Source organism: Microtus pennsylvanicus, chromosome 6 (genome assembly GCF_037038515.1).
Source record: "Microtus pennsylvanicus isolate mMicPen1 chromosome 6, mMicPen1.hap1, whole genome shotgun sequence".
Classification (NCBI taxonomy): domain Eukaryota; kingdom Metazoa; phylum Chordata; class Mammalia; order Rodentia; family Cricetidae; genus Microtus; species Microtus pennsylvanicus.
Genome location: NC_134584.1, coordinates 127,974,444 through 128,000,043, shown reverse-complemented (window position 1 = coordinate 128,000,043; position 25,600 = coordinate 127,974,444). Strand labels below are relative to the sequence as shown.

Sequence of the window (25,600 nt, the reverse complement as noted above, 5' to 3'; positions counted from 1 at the left end):
GTAGACCAGACTGGCCTCGAATTCACAGAGATCCACCTGCCTCTGTCTCCCAAGTGCTGGGATTAAAGGTATGCACCACCACTGCCCGTTCATTTTATTTTTATACAAACCTCTTTATTGTAAAGCACTGAAGGAAGGAAGGAAGAAATCAGGGAACTAGCAGCCACTCAAGCAAGTGCTTACCCAGATCCAAAGTTCATATATTTCAGAGAAATTCTATATAGTTACAATAGCTATTCTGAAGCTGTGGAGCTTTGCTTTACATCTTATATGTGTACTATGAATTACATTTTTATATACTTATCCACTATAAGTGTGTGTGTGTTTGTATGTGAAGAGGATTCAAGACAGTTAAAACTAGAAAAACAGCTTTATATCCTGCCATGACCCATGTGTTCTTTACCAGCATTCTCCATCCTTCCTCATCTCCTATATCTTGTCTTATTCACCCTTTATAACCGTTAAGACTATATCTACCCTTACATTTACACTCTGAGCAGTGTTAGGTACAGGAATATGAGTGATATGTCTTGTTTCTAGACATCAGAATGACTTCATGAAAAATAACTCTTAGGGAGTGGGAGTGGGTTAAACCAAGCACAACTTTCAAAACCACAAATAATCTAACACTAGTAAAAAAGGGCTAAACAAGTTTCTTTAAATGGCAGCAGGAACAAATGCTGGTCATTTCTCTGTTTGTGATGTGGTAGAAAAATGCATATACCTGCCATTTAGAGAAACTCAGATATTCGGGAAGAGTCATGAATAAACTATAAGCTTCAATACTCGTAGTTGACAAAGACAGTTTTCAAAATATAAGATAGTAATGGCACACTAGAGAACTCTTGAGATGCAATTTTTTAAACTTACTAATAATTTAACAATATACAGCTATCTTTCAGTAACTGCAGGCACCTGTTCCAGGATCCTATCAGATACTAGAGTCTGAGTCAAGTCTCTCCTAGAGAACAGCAAGTGTTTGCACACAGCTGCCGCACATCCTTTTGTACACCCAGATCCTCTCTAGATTACTTACAATACTGAACGTAACTGCTCTTTAAATAGTTATTAGCCTGTGCAGAGAACAAATACAAAACAAGTTTACATGTATTCAGTACACACACAAGTGTTTAAAAGTATTTGTGGTCAGCAGTTAAATATATATATGGAATTCAAAGACACCAAAAACCAACTGTAGCAGAGAAATTGAGATAGTCAGACACAGGTACGTAAAGACTCACAAGTGTATCTATACACACTTTTCCTTAAATCTGTTGCTATTATGTGATTTGCTACCAAAATAACCCTAGAACAGCAGGTTGCACTGTCAGTCAGCCCAGCTGCATCTTAGAGTTACTTGGAAACCTTTAAATAAACCTATTCATACTAATGAATAGGCCTACATTTCTGCTCTAAATGATACCAATACTGAAGACTTCTGGTTAGATAAATCCTAGATGTATCTCTCGAATCTGGGAGACAGAATACTATTTAAACAACAAATTAGTATACATGTAAACTAGCATGGCCATAGAAGATGGACTAGAGGCCACTACAGCCTCCATTAGAGAGCTTACTAACAGCTTTATGCTCTAAATTACCGTAAGTGTGCAGAGCAAGTTTGTAGTCTTCCAAAGATTTTTCTAAAAAATGCCTAACAAATGAAACTTAGATATCTTTCAAACAAAAGAACACACTATACCACCTCATTCTTCATTGGCAAAATTCTTCTGTAAGCCCGTGCTGCACCAGTTGTTTTTTTATATCAACTTGATACGAGCTAGTGTCATCTAAGAGGACAGAACTTCAATTGAGAAAACGCCTCCATAAGTCAAGCCTGTTGGCATTTCTTAATTAGTGACTGATATGGGAAGGTGCAGTCCACTGTGGGTGGGGCCACCTCTGGACTAGTGGGCCTGCTTTCTATCAGGAAGGAATCTAGGCAAGTCATGAGGAGTAAGCCAGGAAGCAGCACCCCTCCATGGCCTCTGAATCAGCTCCTGCCTCGGCCTCCCTCCATGGACTGGATGTGGAAGCCAAATGAACCCTTTCCTTGCTAAGCTGCTTTGGGTTTTGGTGTTTCATCACAGCACTAGCAACCCCAGCTAAGACACTGCCCTAGTGCTAAATAGCTGATTGCAACCACTTTATTTCCATTTCCTTACTACAGTCCATAATATTCAACTTGGCTCTCTGAAATGTCAGTCTTTCTTTTTTGGATTTTCGAGACAGGGTTTCTCCGTACCTTTTTGGTTCCTGTCCTGGAACTAGCTCTTGTAGACCAGGCTGGCCTCGAACTCACAGAGATCCGCCTGCCTCTGCCTCCCGAGTGCTGGGATTAAAGGTGTGCGCCACCACCACCCGGCTTTTTTTCTCTTTTTATGGGTTCTTTCTGCTCTCGTTTAAAACAGAAAACCTCTACCAAATATTGGTGTACACCATATAGGAAAAATACTTCTGCAAACAGAATTCAAGAACATATCAAAAATATCATTTATGATTTTAAAAACGATTTGTGCAATGCATCACACAAACTAGTTCGTAGACAGAAAGCACATGATTATCTTAATAGGTGCAGAAAAGGCTTTCAACAAGATACCCTTCATAATTCAAGTGTTGGAGAAACTAGGAATACAAAGAATGTATCAACATAATAAAAGGCACATATAACAAACCTATACCTAACATCATACTAATGGGAAATTGAAAGCATTTCCAATAAAATAAGACAAAGATGTCCCATCTCCACTCTTACTCAACATTACGTCTTTAGTTTTATGTAGGACAATATGATGAAAGGAAAATAAAAAAGATAGAAGCAGGGAAAAAAGTCAGAGTAACCTTATTTACGGATAATATAATCTATACATAAGAGACCCTAAAGACCACCAGAAAACTATTAGAGCAAAGAGACAGGATACAAAATCAATATATAAAAATCAGTAGCTTTCCTAGATACCAATAATGAACACGTTGAGAAAAAAAATCAGAAAAATAATCCCATTCACAATTACATCAAAAACAAACCAAAGCCTTGTAATAAAGCTATCCAAGGAAGTAAAAAATTTCTACAGTGAAAACTTTAAAATGCTAAAGAAATAAATCAAAGATACTATAAGATGGAAAACCATTCCATGCTCATAATATGAACAATATATATTATGAAAATAAGCTATACTATCAAAAACAATCTACACAATAGATGCAATTCTCATCAAAATTTTGACACCATTCTTCTTTACAAATGGTGGAGGAAGTGGGGGCTGAAAATTCACAGAGAAACACCAAAGCCCAATCCGTAAAGCAATCCTGAGCAAAAAAAGAATGCTGGAAGTTATCACACCTGATTTCAAGTTGCACTACAACAGAGACATGGTAATAAAGACATCACTGGCACACACTTTTGATCCAAACACTCAAGGGTAGAGGCAGCTAGATCTCTGAGTTTGAGGCCAGCCTAATCTACTTAACTAGTTCCAGCCCAGCCAGAGCTACAAAGTTAAGACTCTATCTCAAAAAGAAAACAAAAAGCATCATAATAATAGTACTAGAGCAGAGACAAATCAATGGCAGCACAGGAGACCCAGTTACAAACCCAGACAGCTACAGGATTTTTTACAAAATCAGAAAAAAAGCACATTTGAGCAAATAGCCTCCTCAACAAATACTGTTGGCCAAACTAGAATAAAACTTGAACAGTGTCTCTCACCATATACAAAAACCAACTCTAAACAGATCAAAGACCTTAATGTAAGACCTGAAGCCCTAAAACTAATAAGGACAAAGCAGAAGAAACATTTAAGGTACCAGCATAAGTAAATATTACTAAACTCCAGGCTCTCAAGAAATAGTGCCAACAATGATAAATGAGTTTTCATGAATCTGTGCACACTCAAGAAAATAACTGCATGAAGAGACAGCTTACAGAATAGGAGAAATCTTTACCACTATGCACCTGACAGAGGGTTAAAATCTAGAATACAAAAAGAACTCAAAAACCCGATCACCAGTGTGATCAAAAAACTAAACTACCTAATCACAGACTGGCAACAAATGTATGGACCCCAGAATGACAGAGCACATCTTTAATTCCAACATTTGGAGCAGAAGCAGGTGGATCTCTGTAAGAGCAACCAAGTCCAGTCTGATATACACACCAAGTTCCACATAGAGAGATCTTGCCTCATAGGTAATTAAACGAATAAGTGAACATTTAAATGATATAAAATATCTACCATCACTAGCCATGAAGAAACACAAATTAAACACTACAGTGAGATTTTTATCTCACTTCATTTAGAATGGTATTTTTAAAACAAAAAGTAACAAATGCTGATGAGAATGAAGACAAAAGGGACACCCTTATACAGTCCTGGTGAGACTGGAAACGAGTCCAGAACGTGTTAAAAAGCTAAAATATTCCTCATGACTCAGCTATACCACTCCTGGGTAATTGTCTAAAAGTTAAAAACAATAACAACAACAAAAAACAGAGAAATACTTGCATATCAATGTTTACTGCACCACTGTCCATCAACCGAGAAATGGAAAAAGAAAATATGGCTTATATACAATGGATTCATTCTGCCATGAGGATGAAATTATGTCATTCTAAGTAAAATGGGTACAACTGGAGATAATTATATAAAGCAAATTAAGTCAGTCTCAGAAGGGCAAATACTGCATGATTTCTCTCCCTTATGGGTCCCAGATTTAATGGATATATAAAATGCTGTATGTGAAATGGTATGAAAGCAGAAGCAAAGCTGTTTGGGAATAAAGGGGAGGTATGAGAAATGTGAGGGCAGTGAAGGATAGAGGATAAACTCAAAGTACATTACATACTTGCATGAAAAGGGCCTAAAGGAATCCTGTAGACTTAGCTATTAAAGTCTTCCATGTGTTTTTACTTGTCAATCATGTACAGGACTGGTACCAGCCTTCTACAATGAACTCATCCATTTCTTCACTCCTTCCTTTAAAATACAGTTTTACTGTGGTGTTTAGGAGTTCTAACTTTAATATTTTTCCACATGTCTTAACACGTGTAAATGTTAGTCAGCTAAAGAGAAGATCAAGCTAATGGACACACATAGAGCGCTAGAGAGATGTCTCTGATTAAGACTGCTTCTTGTTCATCCAGAAAATCTGAGATAGGTTCCCAGCACCTAAGTTCACAACCACCTGTAACGCCACATCAAGGAGATACGACATCTTCCTCTGATCTCAAATGACGATACACACATACACATAAAAACAAATCTTAAATAACACTAGAAAAATCATGTAGTACCAGAATTTATTATAAACTGTATGAGTATCCTTATGATACTCATTTAATAAAGCTGCCATCCTAACACAAAATAGCAAAATTCTTTTCTTTAGCATTTAAATGTAGCTTTTCACATTACAAGGCACAATCCACTCTTCAAAGAGGACAAGAATAAATCAATACCAGTTGTTAATTCATTCTCGTAAGAAAGATTTCAGGTGAGTTTAACTAGATAAACGCTGTGAGGATTTTGGTTTTAAAAAAAGGTACAATGATATATTTCCAAATTCTAATCTTTTGAGTTGGGAATCACATAAACTGTATTTTATGCCCCAAGCACAAACTACTTAGAGCTTGATGATGAAACACAGTACTCAGAAGGCTACTGCAAAATCAGTTAAGATAAAACATTACTAGGTGTAGTAATGACTCCTTTAACTTTTTTCAAATATACATACTTTTTCAAAATAAACAATCCAAGTCACCCAGATGAATCTGAAATTCATATGACTGTAATTCTAGCCCATGCAAAAACTAGATCACTTAACCCACAGCTACCTGGTAATAATTTTTAAAAAAACATTCTGAGGTGAACCTTTTACCTCAGCCCTGCAACCATTCCCATACAGTATTTATGTGTGTGTGTGTGGGGGGGGGGCCTGTATGTACACTTACCATACATATGTATACATTTGTGTATCTACAGTCACAAGTATACTCCCTTGGGCCTGGATTAGTTTTCGAGGGAACAGGGGTGGAATAGAACACAGGCCAACTCCAGGTAAAGACTTCCAGGTAAAACTGTCACCAGTGTGACAATTCCCTTCCTCTCGGAAAGGACAAATATCACCGTCACCCCAAACGTAACGACTCTGGCAACATTCCAAAAGCACCCGGCCTGAGGCCTCCCCTGTCACCTCCTGGCAGGCAGCACACGCACATGCATACAGACGCGCCCCTGTACACGCATGCCACACGCCTGGAGGCCTTTGGCTAGCAAAGTTTCCACGCTCCCTGTGGGCCTAGTAGCCCCGGGCAGCGGATCCGCAAGACTCCAAGCCGCGCTCGGGAGGGGAGGGAGAGGCGGCGCCGCTCACCGTCGATGTTTTCCCTGTCGCTGATGTGCTGCAGGTTGCAGCCCGTGTCCTCACGGCTGAGGTCCGTGTCGGGCCGGTAGGACTCCAGCCGCGAGTGCGCATTCCTCCTGAGCTTGGGGCTGGACGACACGCAGCACGAGGTTGTGTTCCCCATCGTCGAGCGCCCGGCTGGTAGCCCCGGGGCGCGGGCGCGGTCGCGGGCGCAAAGGCAGGCCGCCCGCGCCCCGCGGAGGACGGAAGCCGCGCCGGCCCCGGGTCAGCAGCGACGGCGGCGGCGGGGCCTCGCCATGGGCGGCGACGACAAGCGGGCGGCTACCGCTGCTATGGCCTCAGCCCCTGGTTCGCGGCAGAGAAGCCTGAGTCCGCGACTGCGGCCCAGGGCAGAGCTCAGCCCGCCGCTGCCATGGCGGGCGGCGCCGCGCAGGCCGCCTCCCACAGCGCTCTCGTTCGGCGCCCGGCTCGCAGCCGCGACTCCGGCAAGAGGTTCCGGTTCACGCCGAGGACACGCGAGCACGCGCGGAATAGCCGAGGAGGGCGGCAGGAGCGGGAGCGCCCCCAGCGGCCAGAGGCGAAAGGCGGCGCGCAAGCCGACATTCGCGCGGCCCCGCCCCACGCCCGCCCGCGTCCGTCCAGCTCCGCCCATGCGCGCGGCCCCGCCTCACGCCCGCCCGCGTCCGTCAGGCCCCGCCCCACCTCTCTGATGGGCCCCGCCCCCTAGCCGCGGCCCCGCCTCTCCCCTCTGCTCTGGAAGAAGATTTTCGTCGCCGGAAGATGAGGACTGACGGGCGCCGCCAAGACCGCAGCGCTGCTTTCCGCTCCTCCCCTTCCAAGTCGTCCCGGCAGGAGGTAGTTAGTGGCGCCGCCACGAGGGGGCGCCCACCTCACGGAGCCTTAGCACAGCCTCTTGTCTGAGGAAGGTTGATGATTTCAAGAGTGTCGCTGATACTGGAATCAGCTCCGGGTTGAGTTGGGAGCGCACCCTGTTCTGTCAGGCTCGAGGAGCACTTGAGAATAAGCCTGGGAATAGAGGCTAACGAATCGGGACGAATTAGCTGCAGTGTTCTGCGTTTTGGATTACACTTGTTTTACGTTTCAGATGCATGGATTTTGTGCTTGGGTTGGCGCCGTGAACCAAGATAAATGTTGGAAAGAATTTAAGGTGAGGAGAACAACATTCTCAATCCTTTTTTAGTGAAGGGGAGCTGGGGCTCTTTTAACGTCCCCCTACCCCACATAAACCAGGCGTGTGACTCATGCCTGTAATCGCAGCAGGGCAGAGAAGACTGGATTATCAGGAGTTCAAGATCTTAGTGAAGGAGTCAACGGAGGGAGGAATATGCGTGGTCATCCAGGTACTAACAGGAAAAACGAGGAAACTGATGCTCACCTAGCGTTAGCAATCTAGACCCGTCTTCTTAAAGGCCTTATATTGTTCACACCTACTCTTTTTTAAGCCTGTGCAGTTCATCCACCGCATGGGAGTGTTCATACATTGCTGCTCTATAAGGCGTGGGGAGGCTCCATGCTCTGAGCTGTAATAATAATGTCATTTGTTGGAATGAGTGGCAAAATATCTTGGGAAATGAATGGCTGCAGAGTGGTGGTGTTGATCAGATGAGAGAGGAAATATTAAAGGGAAGTTCTAGAGAATTGCAGCCCTAGGGAGGGTGGGTAGATAGCACCAAGACAAAATAATGTTCTTTATTAAGGCTGTACTGACTTTCCCCGTGTGAAATGTAAATGGATTGTACTATCTTTTCTTTCAAAGGGTTAAATGAGACAAAAGGAGTTCCATCTTTAAAGAGATTTGTGAGGATGCCATCTGGCAAAAATCCCTTTCCCTGTTAGCATTTTTTTTAAAGTATGTGCTCCAGGTTGTATTCTGTTCCCCAAAGCTTCACATTGCTTATCAACTGCACTGCTTTAAGTTAGCCAGTCTTATACGCATGGGAAACCAGGCTCTGACTTCTCAAAGTAGGGCCCGAGACCCCTTTGTGTTAGGAATGAAAACCTACTAGCACATCCACTTCACTTACCACTATAAACCATTTTGCAGAAGTTAAAACTTTTGTATTGCCCCATTTTCTTGTGACTCCCGGACCTGCTTCTAACAACGGGAATGTTGGGACATACGTGCAAGTCAGCAAGGGTACGCATTGAGACTTTCTGGGCTAATGTGTAAGGAGGCTGAAAATTACATCTTATGTTCTAACAGCTTTGTAATGTGGGGCGCTGTGTGAGAGTGTGTGCATGGCATATCCACTCAGACATAGTGAATACCGATTTAATCATAACGTTCATAGTCATATTGATCTTACGTGTGAAGGTCACGAGAGAAGTAGAAAAGCACCCAGGAAACAGCATAGTCTGCACATGAATCATTAGAAGAACTTTGGAGTGCAGGAGAACGTTGGGATTTCAGGTCATTGAAATTACCCATGCTTACCAAATGATAGTCAAGTGTCTTGACATTTATTGTATGCAAGACCCATTCATCCATGGGTGCTGATCTGATCTTTAAAGGCCCAAGGATCCTTTTTCATTCTAAGTTGGAATTCTCATATGCCAAAGATTCAATTATTGTATGTCTAGCTTCTGGGGCAGTTACCCCTATTTGCACAGCCTTAGTTAATCTTTGTAAAAATTCACTAAAAGGTTCTCTCTGGCCCTGTTTAACCCTAAGGTATGATTAAACTCTTTCCTAGTTCCTGAATCCTGTCCCAAGCATTAAAAAGCTGCTGTGCTACATAGGGACAAGGTGTGTTTATCATAAAGAGCTTGATCCTGACGATCAGAGTAAAGTCCGTCGCCCAGAATTTGATTCAGGGAAATCTCAAGTCCTTTTTCTTTTCTTTTTTTATTGTTGTTGCTCTAAAATTTTTGCCTTTTCCCTAAAACAGCACCTCCAGAGCAACTGCGGCCCACTGTCTAGGACTGCTAAGATAACTGAGTCCAGAACTTGTGGCCTTGCTTTGCTACTGGAAGCCCACATTTTGACCATTTCTCTAACAAAGGACGAATGTAGTCCGTAAGCTACAATTGCTTGTTTAATTTCCTTTAGATCAGTCATATGTATGGATTCTCGTGTATATTCTTTGACTAACTTGGGGCATTTTGTGCCAGATGCTCTTTCTGATGCTATTATCGGAAAGGCAGGCAGAACTCTGGGTAAGGTATCCTGGAGGTTTTTACACACTGATGAGGCTCAATTTTGCCTTTGTACCTTTTGTCCCTGGTCATCAAATTTGATAAATTCCTCAATCTTTTCAAATCTATTCACCACTGCCTTTGTAAAAATTTGGATCTTCCATCCAGTGTTCTGTTCTAATGCCCTCATTGAGGATTCCAAGGTGTGAAATCTGTCCAGTAGAAATAATGTCTCATCCTTGGACATAAGTTTTATAGAATGCATATTACCTTCCTGGAGAGACGTTCTATCAGTCAATCATAATCCTTTAGAGAGTCCAATTAATACATTCAAGAGTACGAATTCTCTCAGACAATGTCTCAACATTATCCTTCTCCGTAGTAGTGATTTTCTCTTTTAGAAGAGTGGTATCAGTCTGCAAGGACTTTACCATTTCTAAAAGTGCCTCATTCTTGGCGCTATTATCAAACCATATTTTTAAGGAAAGAATATGGAAGACAAAACTAATCCCCAGAATCAGGTACAGTGGTGTAGGAGGGAAATCATGTAAGTCTTGCAAAACCTCATGCATGATATAAGTAAAAAGTCTATTGAAACCCTGTATGGTTGAATTGTTCGTAATTTTGCCCTTTTAAATTATAAATTTATGATTTATATTTTGAGTATTAAATCTTACCTGTGGTTTAGTTAGCTGGATTAGGTGCAATAACCATTACCTGCCAGTAGGTGTCGCTGCACACTTGCAGTTGTGTGGCTGGCTTGAATCTGAATCTGACGCTAAATTCTGAAATATGCTCAAATTAAAAACAATTACTTAGTGCGAATCACAGACTGTGAGCTCCGCGGAGGTCCCTGACTGGTCAGCGACCACACAAGCACTAGAATAGCAAAAGCAGACAAGTTGTTTGAAACAGCGATCAGCTGGCTCAGACCAGCGAAGGCTGGGTCTCCAGGGCATCTCGACTGCTGAGCCCACCTAAAGCCGAACCTGATCTGCTCACTGGCAGCCCGGGGCCACAGCTGCTCTAGGACCAAGAAGGGGACGCAGAGCGGTCGCATGCGCGGAGGGCAGCTCTGGGCGTTAGCTCCTCGGCCTTTTTTCCCTTGGCCTCTGCAAGTGCAGAAAAAGCTGGGTTTGCTGCGGGCACTCAGGGGCCCTGGGAAAGCCTGTGTCCTGTCTGAATTTCCGTGGTGTGCGACTACGGGACTAGTGGCCACTGCTCTTGCACCATCATTCACACACCGCAGCCTGCAAGAATGCGCTTCCAGCGGGACTGGGCCGCCTGCGCCCACACATCAGGACCGGGATTTTTATATCCAGCACGTTGGGCACCGCCTGTAGAAGTTATGTAGATATGGAAATAACCACAGTAGCTTAAAGTTAGACAGATATATTTTATTTATTATTAGGGGAAAACTCACGCCACAGGAATGGAAGATCCAGGCTCTGCACAACTGTGGGGGAAGCTACACAGAGAGCACACCTGGGTGGTACACAGGTTTTTATCTCCCTGTCCCGGAAAGCCAGACCTAAACTAGGTTCCATCTCTTAAAGATTATTGGTTAACAAGGCTTTCCCCATCAGTGTAAGTCTCCCACCTGCCTAAGTGTCTAGACTTGCAGTCTCCTGTCTGTATTTAAATTGTTGAAAGTGCATGACCCTAAAAGAAACTTAAAGATGATAGTATATGCAAAATGCAAATTCTTTCTAGGCTGCCTACTCTTTGAGGATTAAACAGAGAGAGAGATGAATGCTCTCATAAAGAGTTTTATTATTATTATTATTATTATCCTAAATGTGGGTAGTGATTTCTCCCTGGGAAGACATAGTAATTCTAGAGCATCTGCATTTCCAGTCTCTTAGGAAGGTGTTTCTGAGACAAGCTCTTTTCTTTTGACTCAGGTGGCCTTGATTTGAGACTATTGTACTTCAGGGCATGACCTTGTTGTTCTCTATATTACACCTGTAACATTTGTAAATTGAATGACTGTACCACCTCAGAGATTTAAAATTATTTATTGAGTCGTGTGGTCGGCTGTCCATTGCAGTTACAGGAAAAGGATTTGCATGTGGAACATGGCTTCTGCCTCCAGACCAGAATAGCAGGAATAGTTTATGGTGTACATCACAGAAGTGAAGCAGGGCGGGCAATCCTGCTGCTGGAGTCACCATTATGAAAAAAGGACCTCATTGTGGAAGGAGGAGTTCAGCTGTAATTTCCCAGCATGTATTAATTCATGTCAGGTGGTTCAAGTCAGACCGGATTGGTGGGTGTACAATGTGAGAAAGTTATCTTGAAGCCAAGAATAACTGAATTTGCAATTAGGAAACTTTACTGACCACTCCTCCTTCACACATTTACATCAAATTAGATGTTTGCAAATCAGGAAATTGTTGTTACTCTGTGAGTCAGGTTAGAGATATTAGCTGCCAACATGTGCATATATTCAAAATCAATCAATCTCTTATCAATGGCCTTCCCTCGACTAGAGAAGAACCTACTCTTTTTCAAAGTCAATATTGTTGTTCTTTTGCCGAACTACAGTTCCCAGCGTTCTCCTGGATACGGACATTTCCCAGAAGCCTTTGTATTCCTCGTTAAAAAGCGAGGGTCCTACGACCCCACTCTCTCTTCTTCTTCTCTCTTCTCCTTTCTCCCCCCCCCCCCCGCCTTTCCTATTGTGTTGGCACACCCTCACCTGCCTGTTACCCCTCCCCCATTAAAGTGCACCCACGTGGGACCGCCGCGTGACTGTCTTTTCCTCGCGTAACCGTTTTTGCCCTCTAACCTGCAGCCAGGCAGAAATTAAGAACAACAAATATAGTTAATTTTTTAAATCTTAAAAGTACGTTATTTTTATCTTTTTAAAAAGTCACTTATTGTTATCATGTTTTAATATTTTCTTTATGTTCATTAGTGCTCTCGTCTCTATTTGTTTCTGTTCTCCAATGTTTCTTGATTATTAATAATTTCATTCCTTTTTTTTCTCAAGCACTATTTTCATGTGTTTAGAGCAATATCTTCTGTAGCCCAGCTTGCCTGGAGCTATGAAGTTGAGAATTGCATTGCTCACCTAATCCTGCCTCTGCTGCCCAGTGCTAGGAAGACAGTCCGACAACTCCTCACAGGCTGAGCCTTGACCTGTCTAAAGAGAACAGTGAATGACTGTCCTCCAATCTCTCTGACTTTTCCTGGGGAGTTACAAATGAAGAATGGCCTGTGCCAGAATTGCGTTCACTCACCAACTTTGAATCTGATGTAGGCACTGCACAGAGAGGAAATGGCAGGAAAGAGGGCAAGAGCTTTGATCCTTTGGCAGTAACTGATGTTAGCAGTGTGGAGTCAGGTAATCGATTTTAGATGCTCCAGAAATGTCCTGAGTGGCCATTTCTTCAGCTCCACAGACCTGGGCAATCAAGAATCTGGATAAAGGACTGACCTTACCATGTAACCAAATTACTGGAGTTACATTAGTTCAACCAAAATAGAAGATCTTTATAAAAAGTTGTGGGCCTGCCTTACAGGAGTGTTGTTTTTGAGGTTCAAGATGTACAGGTTGACAGGAAGGTGACAGTAGTCCTTGGTGTGCTCTCGTTCAAATCCCTCTTCTCTGGAGCTTATGGCCCTAAAGCCTGTTCCAACTTTTCAAAATAATTATTTGACATGAAATCTACATCATATGCGGAGTCTCTTTCTTGCCTCCAAGTCCTACCATGGCTTCTCATTGTTATCTAACCCTTGGCCTCTTTTTTGCTTTAACAACACTCACTGATTAAATGTGGCCTGTTTGGCTGCTGAACTTCAAAACTAAGAAGCAAAGGGTTGGCTGCACTGGACATTGAGTGTGTAAGGGAATGTATGCCCAAAGGACCCTGTGCCCTGGACAAGGAACAGGAAGTGCTCTGGGAGCATAGAAGAATGTGTACTAAAATTCCAACTTTCCAGACTATGACCCTGACTGCTGGGTTGGAAGGGCAGAGGCCTATGCTGCCTGAGTCACTTGATCTCTACTGTTTATTATATGCTGAGGTCCAGCTGAAATAGAATGAAATGAAATTCGTTTTTCCTTCATGCAACTGCTTATTATATTATCAGGCTCAGCTGGGGGGCCCTAAATAATGAGGGACTCTGGCAAGCCATAGGAACAGATGTACTAGCTTGCAGGTTCTTTTCAGAATCCTTTGCTTCAGCTGTAGGGAGTTGTAAGGAAGACCAAAGCCTTGCATGTTGAGTGTGGGGTGCTCAGAGCAGGTCAGTTGAGCTGTCATTTCTGCTGGGACTTGAATGGACCATGAGCCAGACTGTGGTTTTGTTAGTCCTTGTGATGACCTGGGTGGGATTTCCTGGGGAAGGGAAGGCTCTGCAACCTTGACCTGGAGGATATGATGCTTATAATATCCACTGTCCAGTGTGCCCATACAGGCATTGTTGTGGTGCATGGTAGGAAAATGGATTTGAAAAAGAAGGTCTGGTTTTTAGAGGTTCTGAATATTGCATTCCACTTTGAGGTTTGTGTTATGTTATTAAAAGTTTACAAAGTTGTAGAAAGAGGAGATGTGGATTGTTTTTCAGAAATACTTTATTAGAATGCTTTTAACTTTCTGCTACCACCAGTCAGCATGGTGTGACTCATTGATTCAGTTTAGTTCCTATAAATCATATAAAAGATACAGTAGAAGCAATTGCTATTCATTGCTGGGCTGGTTTGCCACCCTTTTGTCTGTGTAGCGCTGACTGTCCTAAAAGCAACTCTGTACAAGAGATTTGCATGTAACTCAGAGATCCCCTTGACTCTGGCTTTCAAATTGCTGATATTAAAAGTGGGCCTGAGTTCTCAGTAGTCCTCATTGTACTGCACGCACTGGCTTTGGGGGAGCCTAGGCAGTTTGGATGCTCACCTTACTAGACCTGGATGGAGGTGGGCGGTCCTTGGACTTCCCACAGGTCAGGGAACCCTGATTGCTCTTCGAGCTGATGAGGGAGGGGGACTTGATCAGGGGAGGGGGAGGGAAATGGGAGGTGGTGTCAGGGAGGAGGCAGAAATATTTAATAAATAAATAAATTAAAAAATACAATAAAATAAAAGTGGGCCTGTATTCCTGGCCTTATTCTTTTTATTTCATTGTATGTTGGAGCTTGAATGTAGGTATCTGTCCACGTCAATCATGTTCTTTTGAACATCGCTCATATCTTGAATTTTCAAATTTGGCAGAAGGTATCATTTTGTTTACCAAGGTGGTGTGTATTCATAACATTAATATTGCCTCAGCCTTCTGAGTCATTGGACTGCAAGCGTATCACCTTCTTCCTCCCTGATGAATATGTTTTGAAATGGTTAATGAATATAAATATTTTACCTCTATGTATGGATATGCACCATGTGGGTACCTCCTCAGTGGTCAAAAGATGGTCTCAGAAACTCTGAACTTGAAATAATAGATAGTTGTGATCCTCTAAATAAGTACTGTCTATTGAGGCCACCTCAAGGTCACCAAGAGCTCTCTACTACTGATCCATTTCTTCTTCCCTATGTTGACCATTTATGATCAACATTTAAATTACTCATGTTTCACCTGTCCCTTCATGGCTATTTAAACTCACAGTGCCATTTAGTAAATTATTATTGATATTACACTTTAAATTGGGGCATTTCAGGTTTCTGGAAAATAAATACAGAACTCTTTGTAGAAACATCAGTAAAAACGTCTGAGTTTTTTTCTATCTTTTGTTTCTTTGACTGATTTTTTTCATGAGAGACAGGATCTTAGTATGTATTTCTGGCTGTACATGAACTGACTGCATAGCCTAAGCTGAAATTTAACTGTGAGGCAGATATCCATGCCTCTGACTTCTGAGTGCAGGGGTTAAACGTGTGAGCCTATACATACAGCTAAGCTAGCCATCTCATTTGTGTTTTTGGTAGTTTGCAAGTTTTATACAATTTCTCAAATGTGTACTGTCAATCTGTTTACTTTTCTCTCTATGTTTTTAATAGGGATTTCTCTTGCAATGTGATATTCCATTTACAGGGTACAGTTATGATAGAGTTGAACCTCCTATTCTGTTTCCTTCCAAAAAAATATTGGGTATTATATTATAATGTCTGTGTCATGGAATAAGTGTGGGTACCACCAGAGTCTTATGACTATACAGTCAGAGAAGTCTACGTTTACCATGTTGTTAGTATCATGCTCCCTGTTGTACACATGTATGGACATTTCAGAATGCAGTGACCTATGATGATGTGCATGTTGACTTCACTTGGGAAGAGTGGAAGTTGCTGGATCCTTCCCAGAGGAATCTCTACAAAGAGGTGATGCTGGAGACCTACAGGAACCTCATTACTATAGGTAAGACTAAATCTTCCTTCAAGGTTTTAAATAAGGGGACAGCTTTTCCTCATTTTTTGAGCTCTTCTACAATCTGATTGGGAAAGAAGAGTGAGGTAAGTAAATCGGGCATGTTTCTAAGGTTTACTGAAGGTAGTAATTTGAATTGTGTACAGTTTTCAATAATATACCATATATTTTCTGGTACTATTTTTTAGGATACAGTTGGGAAGACCATAATATTGAAGAACGTTGTCAAAGTTTCAGAATTCATGGAAGGTAATTATCATGTGCAACCTGGCACAAATGTGCCTCTGAAGAAATTGTAATGCCTTCTAGATGTCTTAAACAAAAGCAAATATAAAAAAGCACAAGTTCATGTGCATTGATGATTATTAAATTATCACAAAACCATACTTCTTAGTCATAGATAGGTGAATTTCATTTGTAAGGCACTCACAAGACAAGAAAGAAAATGCCTTAACAGATTTCACCCTTTGAATCCCAACTCCATGAGAGCTATGCTATAGAACTGCCAATCTATTAAGTTTCTTACCACCCATATTTAGAAAGGTATATATGTTGAAGATGTGATAAGCACATCTCCAAAACTTTCTAATAAGCAAATGGTGCATAGTTAAGCTAGTGTTACCCATATGCTTGCTGTGACTGTACTAAATTTAGTTATGGGTCAGTTAGGGTCAAGAGTCAAGGGGCAGTCATTGCTGAGAACTTAATACCTATACTACATGTCTATGAGGAATAGAAATTCAAACTATGCTATTCAACGTGTAAATCTTCTATTTGTTATTCATTCATTACTTGGTACATCATATATTATTCTATATACAAGTCGCATTACCATAGGGATATTAGCAGACATAACATACCACATATGAATGCCTGAATTTTTCCAGGTCTCTTCAAATATGTAAAAAACCTCATATAGGAAAAAAGATTCTGGGCCGGGCAGTGGTGGCGCACGCCTTTAATCCCAGCACTCTGGAGGCAAAGGCAGGCAGATCTCTGGGAGTTCGAGGCCAGCCTGGTCTACAAGAGCTAGTTCCGGGACAGGCACCAAAGCTACAGAGAAATCCTGTCTCCAAAAACCAAAAAAAAAAAAGAAAGAAAGACAGACAGACAGACAGAAAGAAAGAAAGAAAGAAAGAAAGAAAGAAAGAAAGAAAGAAAGAAAGAAAGAAAAAAGATTCTGTAAATGTAATCCAAGTAATAGAGGTTCCTACTATCAGATGTCTCTTCAGCAATGCAAAACAACCCCTAAAAAGGGGAGCAACATTAATACAAACACAGTAATAAAACCATAAGAACTTAATTCTTTTCACAATTTAACTAAATCATGAAATTAATTCATACACATATAAAGATTCAACAGTGTATTAAATGTTGTAAAGCTTTTACATGTGCCAATTATCTTTGCAGCCACAAAAGAAGTCATAGTGGAGAGAAACCCTATGAATGTAATCAATGTGGTAAAAGCTTTGCACATCACCGTAATCTTCAAATGCATAGAAGAACACATACTGGAGAGAAACCCTATGAATGCAATCAATGTGGTAAAGCCTTTACACAACACAGTCATCTTCAAAGACATAAAAGAATACATACTGGAGAAAAACCTTATGAATGTAATCAATGTGGTAAAGCCTTTGCAGTACATGGTAATCTTCAAACACATAAAAGAACACATACTGGAGAAAAGCCCTATGAATGTAATCACTGTGGTAAAGCTTTTACACAATGCAGTTCTCTTCAAATGCATAAAAGAACACATACTGGAGAGAAACCTTATGAATGTAATCAGTGTGGCAAAGCCTTTGCACAATGCAGTTATCTTCAAATACATAAAAGAATACATACTGGAGAGAAACCTTATGAATGTGATCTGTGTGGTAAAGCCTTTGCACATCATGCCAGTCTTCAGATGCATCTTAAAGTGACACATACTGTAGAGAAACAACATGAATGTAATCCATGTGGTAAAGCCTTTGCACGACATGGTAGTCTTCAAATACAGAAAAGAACTCATATGGAAGACAAAACCTATGAATGTGATCAATGTGGTAAAACCTTTGCACATCACAGTTCTCTTCAAATACATAAAAGAACACATACTGGAGAGAAACCTTATGAATGTAATCAGTGTGGTAAAGCTTTTACACAACGTGGTCATCTTCAAGGGCATAAAAAATCACATACTGGAGAGAAACCATATGAGTGCAATCAATGTGGTAAAGCCTTTGCACATTACAGAAATTTTCAAATACACAAAAGAACACATACTGGAGAGAAACCCTATGAATGTAATCAATGTGGTAAAACCTTTACACGATGTAGTGGTCTTCAAATACATAAAAGAACACATACTGGAGAAAAACCTTATGAATGTAATCAATGTGGTAAAGCCTTTACATGTCATTCCAGTCTTCAAGTGCATTTTAAAGGAATACATACTGGAGAAAAACCTTATGAATGTAATCTATGTGGGAAAGCCTTTGCCTATCACAATTATTTTAAAATTCATAAAAGAACACATACTGGAGAGAAACCCTTTGTATGCAATCGGTGTGGTAAAGCCTTTGCACAACAGAGTCATCTCCAGCGCCATGAAAGAACACATTCTGGGGGTATAAGTCTAGGACTTTTTAGGAACTAGGCCTGAGCCAGGACCTCTGCCAGTCTGGGTGTAAGTGAACATGGATCCTCTGAGGGTATAGGCAGGAATCAGAAATCTCGGCAGGACCAGGCATGAGTCCGTGACCTCACGGAGAGTATGCCTGAGCCAGGACATTTATGCATTAGGGCATTGGTCTGGGACATCAAAGGAAATAGTTAGAAACCTGGAACCTCTGCAGGTCCGATTGTGAGTCTGGGACCTCTGAGGAAGTAAGCAGGTCCTCTGCAGGTTTAGGCACACCCGAGCCTGGGACATCTGAAGCAGTAGGCCAGAACCAGAAACCTTTCCAGGTCCAACTCCAAACCAGGGACTTCTGCAGGAGAGAAACCAGACCAGGATTTACAGATACAGGTCAAAGCAGACAACCTAGACCAAAGCTGCCCTGAGGCAAGGAACTCCATCTTGGGCCACAAATTCCACAGTAGTGGGACTGAATGAGACACCTAGGACAGAGAGGGCCTGAGAAAACAAGCTCCACCAGTAGCAGAAGCCAGGAGGAAATTCAGTCCTGGGAGCCAACCCAGTCCCAGAACACTGGCAGATGAGAACTGAGCAAGCGACCAAATCCAGAATCAATGAGCTCTACCAGAATAGGTCCAACTCCAAGCCAGGGACTTCTGCAGGAGGGGATCCAGAAACACATCAATGCCAGCAACCTAGGCCAAAGTAGGCCTGAGACAGCAAACTCTAAGGGAGCAGAGCAAAGCACAGGAGCTCTGAGCTATCTCCAAGAACAGGAGTAACCAATGCGATAACTAAAACTGTGACCCTGGCTGTACCATGAGGAACAACTATCTGAGCTTTGGATTCACTGGCACCTAGAAGATTATTCAACAGAACATCAGGCAGCTCCAGCCACACCAATTAAAGGAAAAGATGAGTAGAAAAGGTAAGATCACATGCTACAGCACAAAAAGCAAAACAATACCAGTAAAACCTAAAGACCTCACAACAGCAAAACCTGAGCAAGCAAATATGGATGAACCAGAAGAAAATGACCTAAAAAATAACTTCAAGAGAATATTTGAAACTCTTAAAGAAGAAATGAGAAATCTCTTAAAGAAATGGAGGAAAAGACAAACAAAAAATTGGAAGATATCAGCAAATCACTTAAAGAAAACCAAGAAAAAGAAATTAAACATATAAAAGAAACTTTCCAGAAGTTGAAAACTGAAATAGAAACAATAAAAAAAAACCCCCACAAGCTGAAGGTATTATAAAAACAGAAATCATGAGAAAAAGATCAGGAACCACAAACAAAACCATGAACAGCAGAATACAAGAAATGGAAGAGAGAATCTCCAACGCTGAAGATATAATAGAGGAAATAGACTCATCAGTTAAAGAAAACATTAAATCTAACAAAAGCTTAACCCAAAATATCCAGGAAATATGGGACACCATGAAAGGGCCAAATCTTAGAATAATAGGTATACAAGAAGGAGAAGTTCAACTCAAAGGCACAGAAAATTTATTTAACAAAATCATAGAAGAAAACTTTCCCTACCTAAAGAAAGATATGCCTATGAAGATACAAGAAGCTTACATAACACAAAATAGACTGTATCCCAAAAAAAGTTCTCTTGCCACATAATGATTAAAACATTAAACATACAGAGTAAAGAAAGAATATTAAGAGCTGCAAAGGTAAAAGGCCAAGTAACATATAAAGATAGACCTATCAGAATTATACATGACTTCTCATTGGAGACAAAGCCAGAAGGTTATGGTCAAGCATAATGCAGACATTAAGAGACCACTGCATGCCAGCCCAGACTGCTATACACAGCAAAACTGTCGATCACTATAGAAGGAAAAAACAAGATATTCTATGACAAATCTAGATTTCACCAATACCTAGCCACAAACCCAGCCCTACACAAAATACTAGAAGGAAAACTCCAACCCAAGGAAGATTGCTACACCAACAAAAACCCTGACAATTGATGATCTCATAATGGCAAATCCCAAAGAAGAAAAAAAATGGACAAATTAATATCACCAACGATGAAAACTAAATTAACAGGAGATAGCAACCACTGGTCATTAATATCCCTTAATGTAAATGGACTCAACTCACATATAAAAAGGAACAGACTAACAGATGTGTTACAAAAACAGAACCCATCCTTCTTCTGCATTCAAGAAATGCATCTCACCTTCAAAGACAGACATCATCTCAGAATAAAGGGTTGGGAAAAATATACCAATCAAATGGACCTAAGAAACAAGCGGGTGTAGCTATCCTAATATCTAACAAAGTAGACTTCAAGCTAAAATCAGTCAAAAGAGACAAAGAAAGTCATTTTATATTAGTCACAGGAAAAATCCATCAAGAGGAAATTTCAATACTGAACATCTATGCCCCCAAATACAAGGGTACTCTCATATGTCAAAGAAACACTTCTAAAGCTTAAATCATATATTAAACCCCACACACTAATAATGGGAGACATCAACACTCCCCTCCCACCATTGGACAGGTCAATCAGACAAAAAATGAACAGAGAAATAAGAGAACTAACAGTTATTATGACTCAAATGGACTTAACAGACATCTATAGAATATTCCATCCAAACAAAAAAGGATATATACCTTCTTCTCAGCACCTCATAGAACCTTCTCAAAAATTGCCCATATACACAGTAACAAAACAAACCTCAACAAATACAAAAAAATGAAATAACCCAATGTACCTTATCAGATCACCATGGTTTAATACTAGAAGTACACAACAATACTGATTCCAGAAAACCCACAAACACATGGAAATTAAACAATGCTCACCTGAATCATCAATGAGTCAAGGAAGAAATAAAGGAGGAAATTAAACACTTCCAAAATTTCAATGAAAATGACCACACAACGTACCCAAATGTATGGGACACAATGAAAGCATTGTTAAGAGGCAAGTTCATAGCAGTAAACGCCTACATAAAGAAGCTGGAAAAATCCCACATTAGTGAATTAACAGAACATTTGAAAAGTTTAGAACAAAAAGAAGCAAACTAACCTAAGAGAACTAGACAGCAGGAAATAATCGAATTGAGAGCCAAAATCAACAAAATAGAAACAAATAAAACACTACAAAGAATGAGACAAAGAATTGGTTCTTTGAGAAAATCAACAAAATAGACAAGCCTTTATCCAAACTAACCAAAAGGCAGAGAGAGAATATCAAAATTAACAAAATCAGAAATGAAGGGTGGGACATAACAACAGACAAAGGAGCAAATACAGAGAATCATTAGGTCATATTTTGAAAACCTGTACTCCACAAAATTGGAAAACTTAAAGGAAATGGACAACTTTCTGGATAAATATCACTTACCAAAATTAAATCAAGACCATATAAGAAAATTAAACAGACTTATAACTGCTGAAGAAATAGAAATAGTCATCAAATGTCTCCCAACCAATAAAAGCCCAGGATCAGATGGTTTCAGCTTAGAATTCTACAAGACTTTCAAAGAAGATCTAATACCGATACTCCTCAAATTATTCCACACAATAGAAAGAGAGGGAACATTGCCAAACTCTTTTTATGAGGCTACAATTTCCCTGATAACCAAACCACAGAAAGACATTACTAAGAAAGAGAATTACAAACCAATCTCACTCATGAGCATTGATGCAAAAATACTAAATAAAATACTGGCAAATCGAATCCAAGAACACATCAGAACCAACATCCATTATGATCAAGTCGGCTTCATCCCACAGATTCAGAGATGGTTCAACATACAAAAATCTGTCAACGTAATCCACCATGTAAACATGCTGAAAAATAAAAACCTCATGATCATCTCATTAGATGCCGAAAAAGCTTTTGAAAAAAATGCAACATCACTCCATGATAAGATCTTGGAGAGAGCAGGGATACAAGGAACATACCTAAACATAATAAAGACAATATACAGCAAGCCAACAGCTAACATCAAACTAAATGGAAAGAAACTCCCAGTGATTCCACTGAAATCAGGAACAAGATAAGGTTGTCCACTCTCTCCAAATCTATTCAATATAGTTCTTGAGGTCCTGGTTAGAGCAATAAGACACCAAAGTGAGGTCAAGAGGATACAAATTGGAAAAGAAGAAGTCAAACTCTCACTGCTGATGATATGATAGTTTACATAAGTAATCCCAAAAATTCTACCCAGGAACTTCTACAACTCATAAACACTTTCAGCAATGTAGGAGGATATAAGATTAACTCAAAAAAACAGTAGCCCTCCTGTACACAGATGATAAAAGGGCTGCGGAAGAAATCAGAGAATCAACATGCTCCCAATAGGCACAAATAGCATAAAATATCTCGGAGTATCTCTAACCAAACAAGTGGAAGACTTGTATGACAAGAACAAGACAACAACTTGAAGAAAGAAGTGGGAGAAGACACCAGAAAGAGGAAGGATCTCCCACGCTCTTGGGAAGGCAGAATTAACGTAATAAAAATGGCAATCTTACCAAAAGCAATCTAGAGATTCAACACAATGCCCATCAAAATCCCAGCAAAATTCTTCAAAGACCAAGAAAGAATGGTACTCAACTTCATATGGAAAAGCAAAAAAAATACCAGGATAGCCAAAACAATCCTGTACAATAAAAGAATTTCTGAAGGCATCACAATCCCTGACTTCAAACTCTACTACAGAGCTACAGTCCTGAAAACAGCCTGGTATTGGCATAAGAACAGACAGGCGGATCAATGGAACTGAACAGAAGACCTGGATATAAATCCACACATCTTTGAACACCTGATCTTTGATAAAGAAGCAAAAAAATATCAAATGAAAAAAAGAAAGCATATTTAACAAGTGGTGCTAGCATAACTGGATATCAACATATAGAAGAATGAAAATAGACCTATGTCTGTCACCATGCACAAAACTCAATTCCAAATGGATCAAAGACCTCAACATAAAGCCAGCCACTCCGAACCTTATAGAAGAGAAAGTGGGAAGGACACTTGAATGCAATGGCACAGGGAACCACTTCCTAAATATAACCCCAGCAGCACAGACACTGAGAGAAACAATTAATAAATGGGACCTCCTGAAACTGAAAGGTTCTGTAAAACAAATACGTGGTCAACAAGACAAAATGACAGCCTACGGAATGGGAAAAGATCTTCACTAACCCTGCGTCAGACAGGGGTCTGATCTCCAAAATACAAAGAAAAGAAATTGGACATCAAAAGATCACTTAATCCAATAAAAAAAATGGAGTACAGAGCTAAACAGAGAACTATCAACAGAGGAATCTAAAATGGCTGGAAGACACTTAAGGAAATGTTCAACATCCTTAATCATCAGAGAAATGCAAATCAAAACAACTCTGAGAATACATCTTACTCCTGTAAGAATGGCCAAGATCAAAAACACTAATGACATCTTATGCTAGAGAGGTTGTGGGGGAAAGGGAACACTTCTGCATTGCTGGTGGGAATGCAAGCTGGTACAACCTGTTTGGACGTCAGTGTGGCTATTTCTCAGAAAATTAGGAAACAACCTTCTTCAAGACCCAGTAATACCACTTTTGGTTATATATCTAAAGGATGCTCAATTGTCCCACAAGGACATGTGCTCAACTATGTTCATAGCAGCTTTGTCATAGCCAGAACCTGGAAATAACCTAAATGCCCCTCGATCGAAGAATGAATTTTAAAAAATGTGGTACATTTACACAATGGAGTACTACACAGCAGAAAAAATAATGCCAGCTTGAATTTTGCAGGAAAATGGATGGAATTAGAAAACATTATTTTGAGTGAGGTAACCCAGACACAGAAAGACTCGCATAGATCTGATCTACATGGGAAGTAGAAAGTATAAAAAGACAAGATCTCCTGAGTAAATTGGGAGCATGGGGACCTTGGGGGAGGGTTGAAGGGGGGAGGGAGGGGAGGCAGGGAGGGGAGCAGAGAAAAATGTAGAGCTCAATAAATATCATGGGGAAAAATACCCCCCCAAAAAAACACATAGCAGAAAGAAAAACCTTTAAATGTAATCAATGGGTTAAAGCCTTTGTACATAAGAGTCATCTTTAAATATAGGAAGAACACAACACATACTGGAGAGAAACCCTATGAATGTAATCAGTGTGGCAAACCCTTTTCATTTATCAGTAAATTTGAAATCATGGCAAAAAGAAATACTGCAGAGAAAAACCTAAAAATATAGCCATTGTGGTAAAGTTATGCACTTTACACAAGAGTAAAACTTTTTGTGTGCAATAAATATTTGAAAGACTGCATATGACAATTGTCTTTGAATACGTATTAAAAATACTGAGATCTTTTTCTTGGTTTGCTTTTGCTTTTTCGAGACAGGGTTTCCCTGTTTAACAATCCTAGCTGTCCTGGAACTAACTCTTGTAGACCAAGCTAGCCTCGAACTCACAGGGACTCACCTAGCTCTTCTTCCTGAGTGCAGGGATAAAGGCATGTGCTACTTCTGCCCAGCCATTACTGACATCTCATAATTTTAAAGTATTTGGTAAGATCTTTATACCACACACTTGCATTCAGTTACACAATATTATTTTGAAAAAATAATTGAAAAGAATTTGAAAGAAATTGACAATGGCAAAAATCTGTTTAAACTTTATAGTTTACCCCAGAAATTCATAGAAAAAAATTAATTTATGAAGCCCTATGCTTTACATGAAAGGGTCAGTTAAAGAAGCAGATGGCAATGCTAAAAACCAAAATCAGTGAAAAACCCACACTTTGGCCATGGAATCAGAGTTAAAGAAATGCTCTCTATCTCTGAGCAACTGAGTGGGAACTCAACCAATTTCCAAGCAGGAAAACCAATGAATTTCTGAGCAATTCCAACCATAAAAATATCCTTGGAAAAACTCCAATCCTAAGAAACCCCATATAAAACTTGTGCCTGTTCAGTTGACTACTGTCCTTTTCCACTCTGGGAGACACAGGTAATCTCCTGGATTTCTTCCTCCCAAGTAAATCTTTTGGATGAGTTTTGGATGAAGATTTTCTTTTGCTGGAACAGAGAAGTATCTCTGCTTAGAAACATACTAGTAGAACACAGC

At 40.4% G+C, this 25,600-nt stretch overlaps 2 protein-coding genes across 2 annotated transcripts in view; one reads left to right on the top strand and one right to left on the bottom strand.

Annotated features, from left to right (window-relative positions):
• Positions 1 to 6,668, bottom strand: part of Ccny (cyclin Y) — an 83,407-nt gene extending 76,739 nt beyond the window's left edge. The window contains exon 1 of the mRNA XM_075977746.1: positions 6,370 to 6,668. Within this exon, the coding sequence (XP_075833861.1) occupies positions 6,370 to 6,523 (154 nt within the window). The 5' untranslated portion in view covers positions 6,524 to 6,668. The remainder of the gene's footprint in view (positions 1 to 6,369) is intronic.
• Positions 6,669 to 7,140: 472 nt separating this feature from the next.
• LOC142853118 (uncharacterized) lies at positions 7,141 to 24,408 on the top strand. The gene is made up of 5 exons (XM_075978025.1): positions 7,141 to 7,215; positions 7,466 to 7,528; positions 15,743 to 15,869; positions 16,067 to 16,127; positions 17,289 to 24,408. The coding sequence occupies exons 1-5, from the start codon at positions 7,141 to 7,143 to the stop codon at positions 18,520 to 18,522; spliced, it is 1,560 nt and encodes a 519-aa protein (XP_075834140.1). The 3' UTR covers positions 18,523 to 24,408.
• The last annotated feature ends 1,192 nt before the right edge of the window (positions 24,409 to 25,600 follow it).

Coding starts and splice junctions, on each gene's coding strand:
- LOC142853118 (XM_075978025.1), top strand. CDS start 7,141: ATGAGGACTGACGGGCGCCGCCAAGACCGCAGCGCTGCTTTCCGCTCC. Junction 7,216..7,465: donor CCAAGTCGTCCCGGCAGGAG/GTAGTTAGTGGC, acceptor TTTACGTTTCAG/ATGCATGGATTTTGTGCTTG. Junction 7,529..15,742: donor AATGTTGGAAAGAATTTAAG/GTGAGGAGAACA, acceptor TGGACATTTCAG/AATGCAGTGACCTATGATGA.